Source organism: Oryzias latipes, chromosome 23 (assembly GCF_053564925.1).
Source record: "Oryzias latipes strain Hd-rR chromosome 23, Olatipes_Hd-rR_3.1".
NCBI lineage: Eukaryota > Metazoa > Chordata > Actinopteri > Beloniformes > Adrianichthyidae > Oryzias > Oryzias latipes.
In genome coordinates this window covers 20002221-20021786 of record NC_136259.1, presented here as the reverse complement: position 1 = coordinate 20021786, position 19566 = coordinate 20002221, and the positions used below count along the sequence as shown (strand labels likewise).

Genomic DNA, 19566 nt, shown 5'->3' with positions numbered 1-19566 from the left:
AATTAAACGTAAAAAAAAAAGAATTTTATTTTATATTTCAAATAATGCCAACATCAAAAGTTCAGCTAAATGGTTAAAACTCTGACTTTTCAAAGTAACACAAAAAAAAAACAGAAAAAAATAATAATAATTTTGGGTTTCACTGTTGTTTAGCTTTGTAAAAAAAATTAATCCAAATGATAATTTTATTTTAAATTATTTGGGTGTTTTTTTTTATCTGACACTGGCGAGAGTTAATTGTAATTTAAAACAAAAGACTGGCTTTGAAAGCCGGATTTTTAAAGTAATTCTACTGTTTGTTTTTGTTCATTTGGCACAAGTACATTTTTTAATCTTTATTCAAAACACTTAGATGACATACAGTAAAGACCAAAGAACAACAAACTGTACATCATATAAATCTACTTTATACAATTTGTAATGTTGAGACAGGTTTTAAAAAATGGTAAATAATGTCTGATTTGGGCAATTAATTAAAAGAAATTTGGAGTTTTGTTACTAAATGTAATATTTATACAAAATTTTAATATTTTGTGAATGAAATAAGGATTTCTTTCTTTCCAGAAAGATCCCTTTAGTTTAATATCATAATCAATTTGGCACAAGAACACGGTGAGAATTTTAATAAAATCAAACAGGTTAAATTGATTTTTAGCTAAATGTTACAGCTGCTATTGCTATTTATTTTTGTTTAAATAAAGTTTTGTTTTAAGTCTATTTAAAGAGATTCATGATACCGCCTCGCCAGAGGTGGCGCTCTAGAAAGAAGTAGCAGAACGTAAACCGGAAAAAGAACTGAAATAAACAGAGCAGCATGGAGGCTCCCTGTGAGCCCTCACGCTGGCACATTTTTCAAGGATAAACTTAGCTAATTTACTATTAGAATTCATTGCGATTACATCCGTTAGTTTTGGTGGATTTTTAGAAACGAAAACCATAAAATCGCTTGCTAATTTTAGTAACAAAATTAGCCAAAATGAAAGCAGTCCACAGAGGGAAGGTCAGGTCTTTGCTACACCATTTGAGCCGCAGACTGACAACCGAGCAGTCTGTTCCCGCTGAGTCCTCACCGGGCAGCCAGACCCCTGAGATCCAGCAGTGGAGACCAAGAAAGGACCCCAGCGGTTGCGCCGTGCTCCTGTTCCCCGGGCAGGGCAGCCAGTTTGTGGGCATGGTAGGAGGACTGTTGCAGTACCCCAACGTCAGAGACATGTTCTCTGTCGCCCAGAGAATCCTCGGCTACGACCTTCTGTCTCTGTGTCTGAACGGGCCCGAGAAGGAGCTGCAGAAGACGGTCCACTGTCAGCCGGCGGTGTTTGTGTCTTCTCTGGCTGCGGTGGAGCGGCTGAACCACGAAAACCCAAAGGTTCGATACCCTCACACCTGATGTTTTTGAGTGGATTTGACACCAAATTATTTGCATTCTTGAACACTCATTTGACAAAATAATGAACTGCAGGAAGGATCTGCAACTTTCAACACTAAGATTTGGATCTATTTCTCACTAACAACAACCCAGAAGGAGCCATACCGCCTCATTTCACCCTTAAGAAGAATAAAACACTGAAATATTTTTATGTGACTATAAAAATAAATATAAATGAACTGTTAATAGTCTTTTGTATTTGTTTATTGTCTGAGCTGGTGTCTGGCTCAAAAGCTGGATAACTCTGATATTGCTCACTATTTTTGTTGCAAAGCTAATGTTAGGTTGGGGTTGGAAGGGGGTGTAATCTCATGGAAGAGCATGTAAACAGATGGATGATGGGAAGGGTTACTCCACAGCAACAGTCTGGCCCACAACTCTGAGGCGAATTTCTAATGATCCCCTGTCCCTCTGCAGAAACCCATGTCTTAGAAAACAATAAATGTTTTTTTTTATTTTTTTTTATTTAAAAACATAATATTCCCAATTAAAAGACCACTGGGAACGCTTTACAATAGATAAAAATATTAGTTTATTGTTTCAAAACTATAGTTTTATGTGTATATTGAACACTCAAAGTTGTTAAAGACAAGAAATGCATAAGCATTATAAGCAACATTTCTTACAATCTAAGTGGCGTCAGTTTATAATAAAAATGAATTATTTTTAATGTATGGTAATTTTATGTGTGACATTTTAAAATAATCATGGCTGATGAGGTTCCCTTTTCTTTTTGTCCTCAGGCTGTAGAAACCTGTGTCGCTGCTGCAGGTTTTAGCGTTGGAGAGTTTGCTGCGCTGGTCTTTTCTGGAGCCATGGACTTTGCAGAAGGTGTGTAACCGTGACTGTTTGTCAGACATCCTCATCTGACAGAAGACGGAAGTGTCACCTCAGATTTCTGCTGCCTCTCCTAGCTCTGTATGTGGTAAAGGTGCGCGCTGAAGCCATGCAAAGAGCGTCCGAGCTGGTTCCGAGCGGGATGCTGTCGGTCATCGGTCGACCTCAAGCTCAGTATAAACAGGCCTGCTTGCAGGCTAAAGAGCACTGCAGGAGTTTGGGGATCCAGGAGCCTGTTTGTTCGGTTGCAAACTATCTGTTTCCTGACGGCAGGGTCATTGCAGGACATCAGCAGGTAACAATCATGACTTTATAGATGGATAGATTTATTCCAGACTCCTAGTCAAATCAGTCATAAAAAAGACCCAAAAAAAGCATAATTAGAAAAGGCAAAGATAAAAGTATACAAAACAGTAATATTATGTGTTTGGCACTAAATGCTTTATTACTTATGGACGAGATTGGAGTATTTTCTGACGCATTAATCCTACAGATTAACTTGAAAATGAGGGTACGTAGTTATGCACGTAAAGAGTAAATGGAACTTTTTTTAAAATAGTTTTTGTAAATAAGTCATTCATGGTGTTTTCAGGCGCTGGATTTCCTTCAGCAGAAGTCCCGAAGTCTGCACTTCATAAGAACAAAACTTCTCCCTGTCAGCGGGGCTTTTCACACGGATCTGATGGCGTCAGCATCTGAACCTCTGAGGGACGCTCTCAGGGATGTGGAGGTCAGTGAGTCAACCCAATAGATTAGATTGGATCTACCAAAAGATGAGCGCAGAATCCAGTTGAAACAAAAACGTTTCTAACATTTATGCTAACATACAGATATTTTAGGGACATTCTTTGATGCCCTGTTTATTTTATCTTTAGTCCACAGTAGTTTTGTTTGCTCAACAGTGTCTCGTCTGTCGACCAACCTCACCTCTCTGCAAACTTCCCCTTCAGGTGCGACGCCCTGAGATCAGAGTCTACTCCAACGTGGACGGCAAACGCTACATGAGCGAGAGCCACATCCGCCGGCAGCTGGCGAAGCAGGTGGTGTCGCCCGTCAAATGGGAGCAAACTCTGCACGAGATCTACGAGAGGACGCAGGGGGAGAGTTTTCCACACACCTACGAGGTGGGACCCGGAAAGCAGCTCGGGGCCACGCTGCAGAAATGCAACAGGAAGGCATTCCAGACTTACGCTCACGTGGATGTCGGCACGTACGAGGAATAATGACTTATTTCAGGCATATGGACAGATTACTGACTCAGCACATTGGATCTGTGCAAATCCATCTTTGCTTTTGAATTACCGGTAAATCCTTTTTTATGAATGAAACAGCCAGGTGTACGGTATTCATTGTAAAGTTTATTTGCATCACATGAAAAAGCATTTTCAAATCTATTAGAAAGACCAGCTCCCTTCTTTTTGTTTGACCTCTTAAACCAGTAAGAAAGAACTGAAGTCTGCAGACCAGCAACAGTTCAGTCCTCATAAACATGATTTTCTACAAACAATACAGCCCCGAACTGTCCTATCATTGCTACAATATGCTGGCAAACCTCTTAGTGAAGGCTAAAATCACCTTTTAACCAATCCAGTTGCTTAAATTTAAAATTTTCCCCCTTTTTTTTAGTTTCCAGATGATTTGAAATAGATTTTTAGCAATTTTAACTTAATAGTAAAAGTTAAAAAAAAAAAGACAAGTCAGAGTAAACAAAATTAATATAAAAAAAAATCACTTCTTTTTTTTGTTTTGTTTTTAAACATAAAGACCTGCTTATGGCTGCTTCAAACTTTCCATTCAATGCATAATGCACCAAAGGTGCTCACTGCAGCCACCAGTGCCACAGTCACAAGTGCTCCTCTGGTCCAGCCAGCACACGCTGATGTGTTGAAACCGGACACCTGTGAAATGAAACGGAATGAGTCAACAGCAACTTTTTATTATGATGCAACTGCAATTTTTAAAATGAGAGCTGTGGGAAGCACCACTCCATATGTTTAGAAATCATATAAGTCACTGGGGATGCCACGATTTGGTTCAAACTTCAATTTATGGGTCCCGGTTTTGTGTATTACCAAGAACAAAAAAAACTAAAAAATAAATATATATATTTTTTCATTTGCTATTAAGTTGGCTCGTAAGCGTGGTGTAACATCATAAAACATTACATTAAATATATGAATTTAAATTATGCTCAACGCGTTTGACACTTAATGCAGTCGGGATGCAACACCCCCCCCCCCACACACACACAATTCAGTTTGATAATGTAACATAATCTGGTTTTAAACAAAGAATTGTGGCATTCCTTTAAGTAAAAGGAATTAAATAATAAAAAATAGTAAAAATAATTGTGTATGTATATATATATATATATATATATATATATATATATATATATATATATATATATATATATATATATATATATATATATATATATATATATATATATATATATATATATATATATATATATATATATATATATATATATAAACTCTTAAAACCTGGCCAGGAATGCAAAAACTGGATTCAAATTCTAAAGAATCGCTAAGTTTTGCGTAATTATCCCATATTTCTGAATTACTATGGATTTTTGGAAGTTTATTGTATTTCTATTGTTACATATTTGCTTAATTGAAACTTCTGTTGTAAGTCTTGTTTGCATGAAAATTATGATTCTTTTATTCTATTCTAAAAACAAGTTCATCTACTGTAAATTGTTTTAAAAAAATTAGTTTTTTCATAGAATTTGCTAAATCTTTTTTAAGTTTCAATTTATTTTACTTAATGCTATGCTTTTTATGTAATAGTCTCCACTTAGGTGAATTTTTCTTAAGTTTTTATTTCTGATCTCAGCAACAAAAAAAATCCTTGACCATCTCATACACTAACATGAAAGCATATTAATATATAATTATAAAATAGCATGGATAAAAAAGAAGAATTACCCAGGCTGTCAGAGCCGCAGCTCTGAAGGTTCGAGGTCCAGCCGTAGTGCTTGTAATCCAGCCCTTCAGCGCAGCAAACAGATCCTGAAAGCTCCATAACTGACGGTTGATGTCCCTGTGACAGGAAAAAAAAACTATCTACATAAAGCTGTAGACAAATGGAAGAGAATGGAAAAAGAGATGTTTGCACCTGTAAATGCTCCTGGTCAGCATCTGTGCAGGTCTAAACAGGTTTACAGGAACCGGTGGCCAGGTTGGCTCTCTGCTTGCCAGGTCCTGCACCATCTGGTCTCCTATCGCAGCCAACTGACGTCCAACCGCCCGCGTTGCATGGTCACTGAGCCTAGAGAAGGTACAAGAGCCAAAAGCCTTTTACTATTTCTTTAAGTAAACAGTCATCACAAACAAGGAAGATCCCCAAACCCAAAAATTTCCTTTGCATTTCCTTTGGTACTGTCCGAACTGATCCCACATCAAGTGTTTGCCACTGACACAACCTGCAAGGCTGTGTTTTGTTGTTGCTGGTAACAGACACTCTGGAATAAGGGCCTGAGCGCTACCTTAAGTTCATGTCGAACAGGGCGCCGGCGTCAACCACTCCAGGTCCAGCCTGGAGGGACACCGCATGAATTTGTCGTCTTGTTTGTTCCACCATCGTGTTTTTCTAAGACAAGACAGAACCAAAAGGATCAATACAGTGAAACCAAACACACAACACATCATGCAGAACAGATAAAGCCTCCAAGGAATTGTGTATTATCTCTGTTCGACTCCCAACGGTCATAAAAACAAAGTGTGTAAATATTAGACCATGTGACCAGGATGGGCTGTGTTTTTGTTACCAGGAGAAAAGAGCTGCAGGTTAGACAGAAACAAGGTGACATCACCTGTTGAAGTACTTTCCAATGTGTACTTTAAATATCATTCACTTCCTCAATGAAAACAGTTTGCACATTCGACTTTCAAATTTAATTCCTGTTTACTGCAGAGCATGTGATTTAAAGCATTGTTTGTTAATTTAAAAAAAAAAAAAAAAAAAAAAACCTACATCTGCCAGACTGGAGAGCAGTACTCTGTGTGCTCATGTGACTTAATGCAAATCCTACATTTCCATAACTCAAATGAAACAAACAGCTTTTTTTTTAAACCTTTGAAAAGACAAAGAAAATGATTTTGAAAAATAATATGCCACTTCTTCTAATCAGTAAAATAAAAAATGTTTAACTATGTTTATCATAAAATAATCTACGTTATTTATATAAATGCATTTATTGAGTTTTATTTGCATTTGAAATAAAAGTAAACCCATCATGGTAACGTTGAATCCAAAATAATACTTGTTTAAAAGCATAAGTATTTATTCAAGTCCTACAGCAGTTTGCATATTATTAAAACAAACAGATGATGTCATTCTTTCTTCCCTTAAAAAGCCTGCAACGGTCGATTTGATGAAAACATAAGGAATTAAAGATAAAGAAAAATTAAAATACTTCAGAATTTATCAGTACTATATTTAAAAATCGTATACAAGTGCATTGGTTTACTTTTCAAAGATAATGTTCTGCTTTTGCTCGAACAAGTCTTTTCCTGGTCAGTAAACAGGTGTGTATGTTCAACGTAGTAGTAATAGTACCTTTTTGTGTAGATTAAAGCGGACGCCGCCCTGTAACACATAAAGCAAATGCAATGCGGGTTTAAAATAATACGCAATAATATAATTTAAAAAATATAAATCGAAAGTTGTTAGTACTCACAGCAGCGTCCTTTAATCCTGTCGTTCTCAGGTAACTGCCGCAAATAAGGTCAGGCCACGCCTTAATCTATCATGACCGAAACTCATCTGTAGGGGGCGACAAAAACAGCAGAACGGTGAGCTGACATTTTCTAAAAAATATCAAGTTTTTTTATTTTCAAGTTTTATATACGGAGCCCTGGTCCTGGAAATGACATTCATAAAAGAAAAAAATTATTGTGCCCAAATTTTTTTTTTTTAGCATTTTATTGTCATTTTGTGGACACAATTTAGCGTTTTGTGCACTAATTAGTATTTGTGCTTTTAAATTAGTATGTGGGCACAAAGGTTAAAGTATTTTAGTGTAAGCAATTCCTATTAATAGATTGTGCCTAGAAAATACTAATTTAGGCGCTAATCTGTGTGAGCAAAATATGTATTTGTGCCCACAAATTACTGAATAGATGCCACAAAATGCTAATTTCATGGTAAGAAAATGCTAATTTATTCCTACAAAATTCTCATTTGTCCTCACAAAATGCTAAATTGTGGCCAAAAAATAAAGATTTGTGTGCACAAATTGCTAATTATTATATAAGTAATTTTTACTTAAATAAAAAATACTAAATTTACCCACAAAAACTAATTTGTGCAAACAGAATGCTAATCTATGCCTGCAAAATACTCAATTGTGCTCCAAAAATAATAAACTGTGCAAACCATTAACTAATTTGTGCGAACTAAGTGACTGGTGATGGTCAACATGCTAAATTGAGCCCGCAAAATACTAACAAGAGTACACAAAATGATCATTTGTGATCATTAGTTCGAGGGAGCATGTTTTTATATTGTCACTTCCAGGGCTCTGTATTTATGTATATCTTTTGAGTCAGTCAAAAAAATCTGTTACAAATGACATTATTACTTTCTAAATTATTTTTTCTAATTCCAGATAAAATGTTAAAATAAATTTCAAAAATGTGTTTACTGTTATGTAGATATCTTAATTCTGTCTTTTACTTATTTTATTCAGTATTGTTTTACCATATTGGATAGAAATGTTTATTTTCATTGCACAAATTTCATATCTATCCACCGGTCAATACTGGCCTCTACCGGTCATCGGTGGTATCGCACAATGCATTGACATCACTGCGTCCTCCGTTGCTAGGTTGTCCTTCCGGAAGGACCCTAAAAATATCTCGAATAGTTTTTGAAAGTATTTAATTTTCAAAGTATCAATTTGGGTTTGACGTTTTATGTGGTTTTCCTATGCATTGACCGTCACAAAAAATATTTTTCAGTTTAGTTTTTCACCACCGACGTGGGCGTTGCCGTCTTCACTTTCATGGATCAAACTCAATCCGTTAGCAAGAATAACACAGCTAGCTAGCATGGAAGTAGCAGACAGTCGTTAGCTTTGGCTAAATGCTATCCTGACAAATGGTCCCGCCGTGAGCTTAGCAGACAACAGCCGGGTGAGTCTGCGGCCTTGACGGGATGATGGCCGCTCATCCTCTGCTGCAGTCCGGGAAGGACTCTGCATCCTGCTAACGGGGCCGTCCCGTCCAGCGGAGGCTAATGACCGGCTGTTTCCTGACGTCGATTTGCAGGTAGCCGACCACATAAAAAAACAGCCAACAACGCTTTAGTGAGAAATAAAGTTTCTCATGTTTATTTAATGGTGTTTCTATTTTTTCTTTTCTTTTCTTGTGTTGACTTGTTTTGTGCTTCACCCAGAGGGTGGAACCATGGCCGGTAGGGTGAAGTGGGTGACAGATATTGAAAAATCGGTGCTCATCAACAACTTTGAAAAAAGGGAATGGGTTCAAGTGACAGAAAACGAAGACTGGAATTTCTACTGGTGGGTTTTTTCCAAACACACAACCTCAGTTTTTTTACACTAGATTGTTTTAAAATTGATATATAGCAATAATTCAAAGCACTGCAACCATATTCCTATTTTAAAAAATAGTATCAAAGTTCAGGTTTACTTTTTAGAAAAGCATCACATGTCCCAAGAGATGATAAATTAGCTCAGTGACAGTAACATTACCTGGACTGATTGAGAACGCCTTATTTTTACTTTCCCACTTTCAGGATGAGCATCCAGACCATCAGGAACGTTTTCAGCGTAGACACCGGTTACCGACTGTCAGATGACCAGATGGTTAACCACTTTCCTAACCACTATGAGCTGACTAGAAAAGACCTGATGATCAAGAACATCAAACGCTACCGCAAGGAGCTGGAGAAGGAAAGCAGTCCTCTAGCAGAGAAGGATGAAAATGGAAAATACATATATCTTGGTACTGAAGCGCACAGATTGGGGATCTTGTATATAGAAATGAGACACTTGATCACGTTTGATGTTTTCTCTTTGGACAGATTTTGTCCCTGTGACGTTTATGCTTCCCGCTGACTACAACCTATTTGTAGAGGAGTTTCGCAAGAACCCCTCCAGCACCTGGATCATGAAGCCTTGTGGAAAGGCCCAAGGGAAAGGCATCTTCCTCATTAATAAACTGTCCCAGATTAAAAAGTGGTCGCGGGACAGTCGTACTTCAACGTAAGTCATAACCGCCAGACCCACTCTGATGAAAATCCTGTTTTTAACGTGTTCTTGTGGTATTTTTCTGATGACGGAGAACATATATTAAGAAAATTAAGCACAAAATTGCATTTCTGAGTATTTCTTTACTCAAATCGTTGTGACTCGGTAGCAAAAGAAAAAATGCCATTTGAAAAAGAGTGTATTTATGACATAGGAAATACGCTGGGTGGGGCACAAGCTCCCTGCTGCGCTCCAGTCTGATGCATGCACCTGTAGACGACTCACCATTGTCATTGTGATGTGTTAGGTTGGGTGGGGGGTGAGCCTGCAGGAGAGCTTGTAAACAGCTCTCAGCGAGGAGGAGGGGAATGGGGGCAATAATGGCATGGCAATAATCCCGCCCACAGTTCAAAAGCGAATTTCAGAGGCAGTGTTTCCCAACCCTGGCCCTCAGGGCACACTGTCCTGCATTTTTCAACCCAACCCTGCTCAAACACACCTGCCTTTGATGACTGTCACTGCCGGGTTTCTGCAGAGCCCGACGATGAGCTCAAACAGGAGTGCATACGCAGGGCAGCAGGGACCAGGGTTGGGAAACACTGTTCTAATGAGGTACTGCCGCTCTGCAGAAACTATGTCCTAGTAAAGGAAACAGGTTTTTTGATTTTGTCTAAAAACAGCATTATAATTAAAAGACCACTGGGAACGCTTTGGAAATAAATCAAAAGATGATCAGAGTGGGTCTTTAAGTCATGATTCTAGGGTTCATGGCTTGTCTGTCACCATTACACATAGTTATACCATGGGCCGGGGGAATTCTCGATTTTGATTGGCTGCTGGGTGTGCATTAAAAAGTGATATAACACAGTGATAACTGCACGCCCCAAAAAGAAGTTCCGGTCACCTAGCATAAATGTTCTCTATCACTGAGCTGGCTTTTTTAAAACAAACTTCCTCATCTGGGCAAAAAATGGCAGTAAGAGGTGAACTTTCTCTCTGAACTGATGCTTTATTTAACCCATCGGCATAAATATCGCTTTCCTTTGCCGCTGCACTCTGAGCCGGCTAAGGGGCTCGTAACGTCCAAACCAAAAAATTAACAAGAATAAAGTGCTTAAAAACTAATTGAATGTTTTCTTTTTGTAATTAACCATGGTATAAGTGGCCATTAACCCTTACATAACCAATATCTTTTTCTTAATCTTCGCACTAAAGTTGAAACATTTGCTCTGCAAACAGGTAAACATAATAGCGTTTGCTTGTGTGTGAACCCTCTACTTTAGGTTTTTATAACTGATACTGGGCTACATCTCATCCCTAGGTTTGTAGCGGCATCCAGTGGGAAAGAGGCGTATGTCATCTCTCTTTATATCGACAACCCTCTGTTAATTGGAGGAAAGAAGTTTGACCTCCGTCTCTACGTCCTGGTGACAACATACCGGCCCCTGAAATGCTATATGTGAGCAGAATATTTCTCCTGTGGGTTTAGCCTTCAACTGTAGGTTGCCTGGCAAACATGAATGTAAATAACTTCTAAAAAGCACATGTATTTTTTTATTTTAATTTTTATTTTTGTACAGACATGTGGTTCTTGTGTTTTTAATTATACTTGGGTTCATCAGATTCTGTTGTTTGACTCTCAGGTACAAGCTGGGCTTCTGCAGGTTCTGCACAGTAAAGTACACGCCCAGCACCAGTGAACTGGACAACATGTTTGTTCATCTCACTAATGTGGCCATCCAGAAGCATGGGGTAAGAGTCTGTCTGAGGCAGTTTCCTTGTCTGTAGTGTGTAACAGCCATCAGATGAGAAACATAAAGTAATCTTCCACTGCAAAGTTTGAGCAGCACTTCGTTATGAAGTCACAAAACTATCAAGCAACCAAAAAAAGCTGTTTTTGGTCTTTTTTAAAGTTAGACGGTGCATCATTTTCTGATGTGAATCAATTAAAAAGCTATTTAGTTTTTAGTTTGGCGGTGTAATTTAAATGCAGGACGACTACAACCACGTTCATGGAGGGAAATGGACCGTCAGTAACCTGCGTTTGTACTTGGAAAGCACCAGAGGCAAGGAGGTGACCAATCGACTCTTCGATCAAATCCACTGGATAGTTGTGCAGTCTCTCAAGGCTGTTGCTGTAAGTAGATCTGACAATGGCGCTCTCTGTTGGCTAGATTATGAGACTTTATTTAATTGCTTTACTCATTTTATCAACCTGTAATCTACAAGTAAAATATCCAGTTTCAGGTTGCAAAATACACAAGTGAGATTGCCTGTAATATGAAATTAAATGAAAAATAAAGCCATGAGCAATGTTGTATGCAGGCAGGCACTCCTTGCCCCCTCCCACGCCACCCCCATTTTGACCCTGCCACCCATGCTGCATTCATTTTATCTCCATAAGCAACCATTTTACTCTTTGGTCACAGGTCTATGTGTATTGTTTAGAAGAATCTGCAAAAGTCAATTTTTTAGATTTCCTTGGCAACAAATCTTTTTTTAACCACTCCCACATTCCTTCTATGTTCATATTTTTCATATGAGTGAAAGATTCATGTAATACATTTTCACAAGATTCTGGTAAAACATGTTGAAGTAACAGGGGAACACCACCTTTGCCACAGTAACGCCGTTCAAAATCTACAAACTTTAAAACCAACATTTTTTCCCAAGTAGCTTGTAAAGGATGTTCAAGGAGTTAGGAGACGATCGATCAAAATCCCCAGGAAGAGTTACAATTTGTAGCTGGTACTAAAGTGTGTTTTTTGTATTTTTTTTAGAAAATTTAAGATGGCAGCCTCTTCCCAAGATCAAAATTAAAGCTCAACAAAACTTGGGTTGTGGTTGTAGACTTAAGCTGTCCGTGTCTGTCTGAAATTTGGTAAAGATCGCTGGAACAAAACATTTTTTTTTTTTAACAATTTTTGTGCAAAAATATGAGAATCCCAAAATTTCACACTTTGCCACAAAATTGCCACCTTAGGTCCTGTGGCCATCCCATATTAATTTCCAAACTTTCTTTGGATATCCCCGACACCTGAGTTTTGGTCTCATTACTTTATTGTGAACAGTTTTTTTGTAGCCCATAAGAGATTTGGGCGTTTTTGACGTCATTTCACGCTGTGATTTCCTCACTTTTCTTTTTTGCCTGAAATTGTTTTTCCCCGTGCCTAATTGCCAACAGGCTTGTTGGCAATTAGGCACCATTATAAAAAGCCATCAATTAACCAATCACTTTATTTTTTAGAGGACTTGTCATCAACATACTGTAGAACAAATATAAAATACATACATGTCTACAAACAGGTTAAAACAATAAAAAGTCATGAAACACAACAGATTAAAAGCAACAGCAACCAAAGACAAACATCAAATAGAAGGAAACGCTGTGGCTATTACAAAAAAAAGTCCTAAAACATCTGGCTTTAAACATACAATACTGGAGATGACTTTATGTTTCACAGCAAACAGGTAGAGCCTGGTGGGTTTCTGAGGTTTTTCACAGAAACAGGATCATCTTAAAAAAGACTAAAGTTTGAGGAAGTTGTGCTTTTTAAATAAGCTTTCACAAATGTGTCAATGATGTAGCATTGTTTTAAAACTTCATATAGTTTGTAAAAGTGAATAATCCCGTAAAAGAACTATGGTTTTACTGTTGAGGAAGACGCTTTTAGTGACTTAAGCAGCCTGTTCATCTGAAACCAACCTGTTATGTCTTTAATTTGCTCTCAGGGCAGCAAAACTGATCCCTTCCAGTTTTTGTTATGTGATCTTACTCACTTCCCCTATAACGCTTCACTGCTACTTTGGTGTATTAGATTTTATTTATTTGCTAATGCTCTCCGCGATAAAGCACTGTTGCATAAAAAAAAAAAAAGTTCCAATTTTTTTTCAAAACCCTCTAGGGTCAACTCCTCTTCCTAATTCCGTTTGCTTTTCTTTCTCGCAGCCGGTGATGAACAACGACAAACACTGTTTTGAGTGCTACGGATATGACATCATTATAGATGACAAGTTGAAGCCGTGGCTTATTGAGGTGAGTCTTTTTCAAGAAGTCATCGCGCGCTGTTAAACACCTGCTGTTGCAAAAAAAATCTACTTCCTCTAAATCCAACTTGAGAAAATAAAAGCTTTACAGAAATGAAACAGTTGCTGTTTTTCACTTTCTGTATGGGCTTACAGGGAGTGAGAAAATAAAGAAGTAAAAAAAAAAACTTTCTGCCCTCACCGCCTTACTAATTAGTTAGCATGCTTGCGCTGGAACTCCATTTGACCTTTATTGCTGAGTTAGTACAAATACCTTCTGGGTATGTTTGGGTATGCATTCCTCTTTGTATTCAAATGTTGACTGAAGGTGTTTCCGGTGCATATTACCAAAACCAAAGAGAAACCTCCACTGCAAACCTTACAGTCTGTTTCAAGCTACTGTGATCTGTCTGACCATTGCACATGGAGAGCGATTGTCATATTTAATTGCCCTCTTTTTACCAGCTGTGCACTATGTTGCTGGGTAGTTTGTGAGTGATCCTCCTCCTCACAAATCTATTTCGGGCTACACAAAATTGGTTGTAGCGCAGAAATGCTCTTTCTGTGGAACGTGTGCCAGATGGCTAATCAGGGCTGTTCTCCTTTATTTCATATCCCCATAGTAGTCTCTGTTATGGTTCTAAACTGGATATAGAAATAAATGAGCAGCTGCTAAAAGGTTCCTCTTAAGTACGTGAGGGTGTTATGATATAAGAGCAATTGCTTGCCTGATTGGATGTCAATGTACACATCTGTTAAAACACATTAGCGCCCACATTTCCTGCCTTTTTAAGAGCCTCTTTGTATGACCATGAGGAAATTGACGTCTGGATTGATTGTTCAGCGCTACCGCTTACCAGTTTTCCTTCAAACTCAATCTTTATTTTAGTTGGCTTAACATATGCTTTCCTTCCATTGTGAAGTTCTTTTTTTTTTTGTTTGTTTGTTTGTTTGTGTGTGACTCTCAGGTCAATGCTTCTCCCTCGTTGACCTCCAGCACAGCTAATGACCGCATCCTCAAGTACAACCTCATCAACGACACCCTCAACATTGTTACCCCCAACGGCGACATCCCAGACTGCCGCTGGAATCGCAGCCCTCCCAGAGAAGCCATGGGAAACTATCAAGTCTTGTGAGTGACAGCAGGCTCCTCCCTGTTAGATTCAGATTCTCTCAGCTGCCTCGGTCAGGCACGCGGAGTCACACGAGAGATAAAAATATCCGTGAAGTTGAGCTTTGGTTGACACAGCTGCTGCATACCCTGAAGCCTTCTGATGGCTGAGTTTGACGAGTCGAATGCTGCAGGATTGGTATCATTAATGCTAAATCTGACAGTGACATTCAGGCTTGATTGAGCTTTGCTTCGTTGTGTTTCTAGTGTATACAAATTAATTCAAAGTCCCACCCTGATCATCTTTTGATCTATATTCCAAAGCGTTCCCAGTGGTCGTTTAATTATGATTATGCCAATTTTAGCCAAAATCTAAAAAACAATGTTGTTTTCTAGGACAGTGTTTTCAACCTTTTTTGAGCCACGGCACACTTTAACCTTGACAAAAATCCCGCGGCACACCAGCATCCAAAAATGAAAAGAAATTAAAAAAGGAGAAACTCAGTCTGTATTGATCTACAGTCCCTCCGCAATGAATCTCACATGTAATTTGGTGATAATTGTGGCAGAAAAAGCAGGAAGTTGCAGCTGTTTTTTCCTAAAAGATGTAATAAAAGTTAAGTTAGAAGATTTTAAAACTGTTTGATGCGTGTTCGTTGTGGTTTCAAGACGTTTAACAAGAAAGACTCATTGTGCGCTGAGACACTGTCACTTTAACCCAATGCATCATGGGAGATGTAGTGTGAAAACTGCCACAAAAGAGCAGAAATACTCGCATCTCTGAGTTTCATTGTTTTGTTCACTTGTTCCACGGTCTGATACCGGTTTCTGTGGAAAGCTACACCGCTAAAGATGAGCTTTCGTTGGTATTTTTGTTGGAACTGAGAGACTTTTTGAGCAGAATCGGAACTAGGAAGTGAAGACTTTAACCACTTCTGATTGGTCAGACTCATGGCGTGTGATTAAGCCTCCAAGAATGATTGGTGGAGACAGTTAAAGTGGCGGGGCTTTTCCGAAAACAGAGCTGAAGCTGCAGCTAAATCGTGGTACCGTCATTCTTATCAAAATGTCTTTAACAGAATCAAATAAACACAAAGAAAAAAGTATTTTATGATCTTTCATATTCCTAACTACTCAGTGTTTTATCAGGGCCTGTTTGGATGAACAAAGAGCTGATATCCTGGAGATTGTAAATGTTTTTAGATCAGTTAATGAGAGCAATTTCCCACGGTACACCTGACCATCTCCCACGGAACACTAGTGTGCCGCGGCACACTGGCTGAAAAACACTGTTCTAGGAAATAGTTTCTGCAGAGCGGCAAGAGTTTGTAAGAACTTCACCTCTGAGTTAGATCTTTCGCCCGGAGCACCCCCTATGGAGCTTGTGGCCCGCCCAGCTTATTTTCTACATCACAAATACGATCGTTTTCAAACTGCATTCTTTTCAGCTGCTCCTGATTCACAACAATTTGAATAAAGAAATACTCAGAAATGAAATTTTAAGCTGAACTTTTTTTAATACATGTTGTCCATCATCAGAAAAACACAATTTTCATCAGAGTGTGTCCTTAAAGTCACGCTGCGAATGGGCTAGATATGTAATTTCTGTGAAAAATGGAATTTCCTCACATACACATTCAACAGACTGTTGCTGGTTATGAAGCTCACAAAAGTAATTATAAACAATATTTACGACTTGTTTGCTGTGGCGACCCCTGATCGGAGAAGCCGAAAGAGGAAGAAGAACTGAGTATGAATCAATGCTATTGCTTTTGTTTTTGTGTTCAACAGAATAATAAAAGAATAAACCTGGAGAACGGGCCTGAAAAGAATGAAAAGATTGAAAATAACTTGAACATAGAGACATGTTAAACTAAAACATGTTCTTTTAGTAGCTTCATGCATGTTTTCAAACTATTGTCAATCCATCTGTCTATTTAAAACGTAACATGTGATGTTTGGTGATATGGGGTTCACCACACTGAACACAAACCACGAAAGAAGATAAGAGAAAATCACAGACAGTTAAAGCCAAAGTCATCTTGATGTTGTACGTTTCATAGAGCGACATAAAACGTCAGAAAAGACAGGCCATTCACTGTTTACTGCAGGAGATGTCGGCCATATTGGTAAGGTAACTTTGTTTTGGAGTTAACCATTGACTCTATGTGAGAACTGGACTGAGTGGGTGTGATGCCCCCCACAGAAAATGGTTTACTTCTGACTCCAACCAAATGAAGTCAACTCATTGGGGACCCCCACTTTTCTTGGACGTCCTCCTCCTGGTTGGGGGTGGGCGGCCCCTGCCTGGCTCTCTCCTGGACCTGCGGGCTGCGTGAGTGGCTGCCTGGAGCATGGGGCTAGTCTCCCCTCAGGGTTCCTGGCTCGTGCCTGGGGTTGGGGTGGGGGGGTGCTCATCTGGGGCTGGGGCTGCTCTCCGGGGGTGGGGTCCCGCGCTAGGCACTCGGGCGCAGCGGGGGGCTATTCCTTTTGGCTTGGCTGGTGCTTGCCCTCTCTGTGCTCCTGTAACTCCCTGCTCTCTGGCATTGGGGACACCTGTGACCGTCCTTCTGGCCCTGGTCTGGTGGCAAACGTGATTGCCCGGCGGTCGGACTCACCAATCAGGAGTGAACTTGTTGGAAGTTCACACCCCCTACCACTTGAAAGCGGGCTCGGGAGAGTCTGTCAAATGGTTAGGCATCACCTACTTTTATCATCAGGCATCTTATTGGTCACTTTTTATAAATTGATTCATTTACGATTAAGTAAAAAGAAAATGAAAAAAAAATAGGATTAGCAAGAACATGTTAAAAAAAGTAGCAGAGCAAGAATGGTTATTCTGACAAAAAGAATGACTAAGTAACAGCTGTTTATTTCTCAATAAAAGTCTCTGGGATTTCAGCTTCTTGGAGCCAGTGGGTACTTCCTGTTTGGAACGTGTTCTAGGGCTTACCTCAAACACAATACTTTAACTGCTTTATGAAAATCATAGCTGACCTAAGATGTCCTCAAATGACTGTTTGAGTTAAAAATATGTTTTTTGCAGATTACATTTGTTGTTCATTTGACTGCAGAACAGTCTAATATATTCACTAACATCAATTTTTTTAAACAAATGTATAAAAATGTTCACATAATGATGTATGCTCAATATTTTAAAAGGATTAAAAAAACTATCCAGAAGTACCAACAGTCATTGGAATCTTTTTTTTAAATGATTTGACTCCACAATTCTACCCTCTGATGATTCATCTACTAAAAAAAGACTAGAAATGTGGCTGTGACTAATTTCCATGGGATAGATTTTTTTCCACAGAGTCTCTGTGCAGAGGGAAGCATGCAAATGCCGGTATCTGCCACTGTGTCTTTCTTATAAAGCTCAAGAAGTCTGTCAATGGTTGAAGTTAGCTTGGATTTTTATACCCTACATTTGTTAATACAGCTTGTTAGTACGCGCTCACGGCTCCGCCAACCAAACCATCAAAAGTTTACTTTTAATTTGCACAACAGTGAGTGTGGTACATCTGGGATTACTGTACATGAGGTGGGTGTTGTTTGAGTGAAGTCACTTGTTGACACGCTCCACATGCATGCAAACAGAAGAGGGGAGGCGGGAACTCTCTTAAACGCCACTATGTTCTGTTGTGTGCCACCAGATATGACGAGGAGCAGGCTCAGAACGAGAATGCGGAGCGCGATCTGCGGAGCCGCTCGGGGCCGTCGCTGGGGTCAAAAGGCATTAAGGGGAGTGCAGCCGTTCGTCCCACTGCTGCGACGTGGAAATGAGGTTCTTATGACTTACTGACTGAAGACTGAAGACGGCAAATAAAATAAGGACCAATCTGGATTTGTTTATATTTGACCAATTTAAAGACAAAGGAATAAACAAAGCTGCCATCAGCAGAAAAGGAACTATCCACATATTTTGTTTTTGTTTTTTTGACTCTTTGCATTTTCTTAATGAAATCATAACATGTTGATGGCAATAAGAGACGAGTTAAGTAAAATACAAACCCATGCTAAAGTATAAAGATTCTCATTCATTAGACTCATTCATTAAGAGAAAAAAGTGGATCAGCTTTTTGGTCGGAATGTAAAAAGATGGCAATACCAAAAAATAGAATAGTATGATGGCTAATTAGCAGGATTAGCTGGATTCCATGTGCAAAAACTCCAAAATGATATTAAGAATACCTTTTGTGTTGTTTTTTACAGTACGTGTATGCAAAAGCCTTTTAGCAGTTACTACATTCTGTGTTGACTTTGGCTTTTTTTTTGGTCCAATAAGTCAAGTTCTAAAACACAACTCCCGCATTAACAATCAGTTTTGGTGAAACTAAAGTAGGGCTAAATGGTATGACAGGAAAGGGATAAGCATATATTAATATTATATATTAATGGCTGCATTTAAACTACAAATTTAGTGTTTTCAGATTAGATTTTGAGATATATTTGTCAGTAATTTTTTCTTAAAAGAAATACTAAAAATCAGTAAATGTCTTTATCTGTATTGCAGAACCAGAGACAGAATTTTGATTCAAATTTACCCAAAACTTGCGGCCAAAGGAAAGCGTTACAGTTAAGAAAATTAGTTAAAAAAAAAAAGAAGGTAATTCAGCCCTACGTTGATTAAAAAAACATTTTGATTCCTGGGATTATAAGATGCTTTGATTGTTAATAAGCTTTAAAGTTTGCTTATTTCCTGATTTCAAATAAAGCACAAGCACAATTCCAAGGATTATGTAACAACATGTTCATAATTTTTTTTTCCGTTTACGCTCTTGACTGCAGTACAGCGGAAAGCGGGATTAGATTAAAGAAAGACAACCTCCGTACGCTATATTTGTTACTATGGAAGCCAAATCTGCTTCTTGACACTAACAGCTTAGCTCCTTCTTAGTGCCCCGCTGCGCTTTTGTTGTGTCCCCC

The 19566-nt window shown here is 38.6% G+C and overlaps 3 protein-coding genes across 5 annotated transcripts; 2 read left to right on the top strand and 1 right to left on the bottom strand.

The window, feature by feature from the left end:
- Positions 1–746: 746 nt before the first annotated feature.
- Positions 747–4451, top strand: mcat (malonyl CoA:ACP acyltransferase (mitochondrial)). The gene is made up of 5 exons (XM_004083069.5): positions 747–1366; positions 2170–2257; positions 2341–2558; positions 2856–2993; positions 3214–4451. Exons 1-5 carry the CDS (start codon positions 977–979, stop codon positions 3484–3486), a joined length of 1107 nt encoding a protein of 368 aa, XP_004083117.1. The 5' UTR covers positions 747–976; the 3' UTR covers positions 3487–4451.
- bik (BCL2 interacting killer) lies at positions 3602–7099 on the bottom strand. 2 transcript variants are annotated; one of them, XM_078941587.1, is made up of 6 exons: positions 6969–7099; positions 6848–6877; positions 5775–5878; positions 5405–5557; positions 5215–5329; positions 3602–4161 (listed from the first exon to the last, which is right to left on the bottom strand). In XM_078941587.1, the coding sequence occupies exons 3-6, from the start codon at positions 5867–5869 to the stop codon at positions 4045–4047; spliced, it is 480 nt and encodes a 159-aa protein (XP_078797713.1). In that variant the 5' UTR covers positions 5870–5878; positions 6848–6877; positions 6969–7099; the 3' UTR covers positions 3602–4044. The 2 variants fall into 2 exon arrangements, with proteins under 2 accessions (XP_078797713.1, XP_078797714.1); XM_078941588.1 differs by lacking the exons at positions 6848–6877; positions 6969–7099 and having other exon boundaries at positions 5775–6095.
- Positions 6999–18549, top strand: ttll1 (tubulin tyrosine ligase-like family, member 1). 2 transcript variants are annotated; one of them, XM_020714130.3, is made up of 10 exons: positions 6999–8559; positions 8687–8810; positions 9047–9255; positions 9335–9515; positions 10822–10959; positions 11144–11252; positions 11494–11637; positions 13450–13536; positions 14495–14658; positions 18294–18549. In XM_020714130.3, the coding sequence occupies exons 2-10, from the start codon at positions 8698–8700 to the stop codon at positions 18421–18423; spliced, it is 1275 nt and encodes a 424-aa protein (XP_020569789.2). In that variant the 5' UTR covers positions 6999–8559; positions 8687–8697; the 3' UTR covers positions 18424–18549. The 2 variants fall into 2 exon arrangements, with proteins under 2 accessions (XP_020569789.2, XP_078797712.1); XM_078941586.1 differs by lacking the exon at positions 8687–8810 and having other exon boundaries at positions 8378–8559.
- Positions 18550–19566: the final 1017 nt, after the last annotated feature.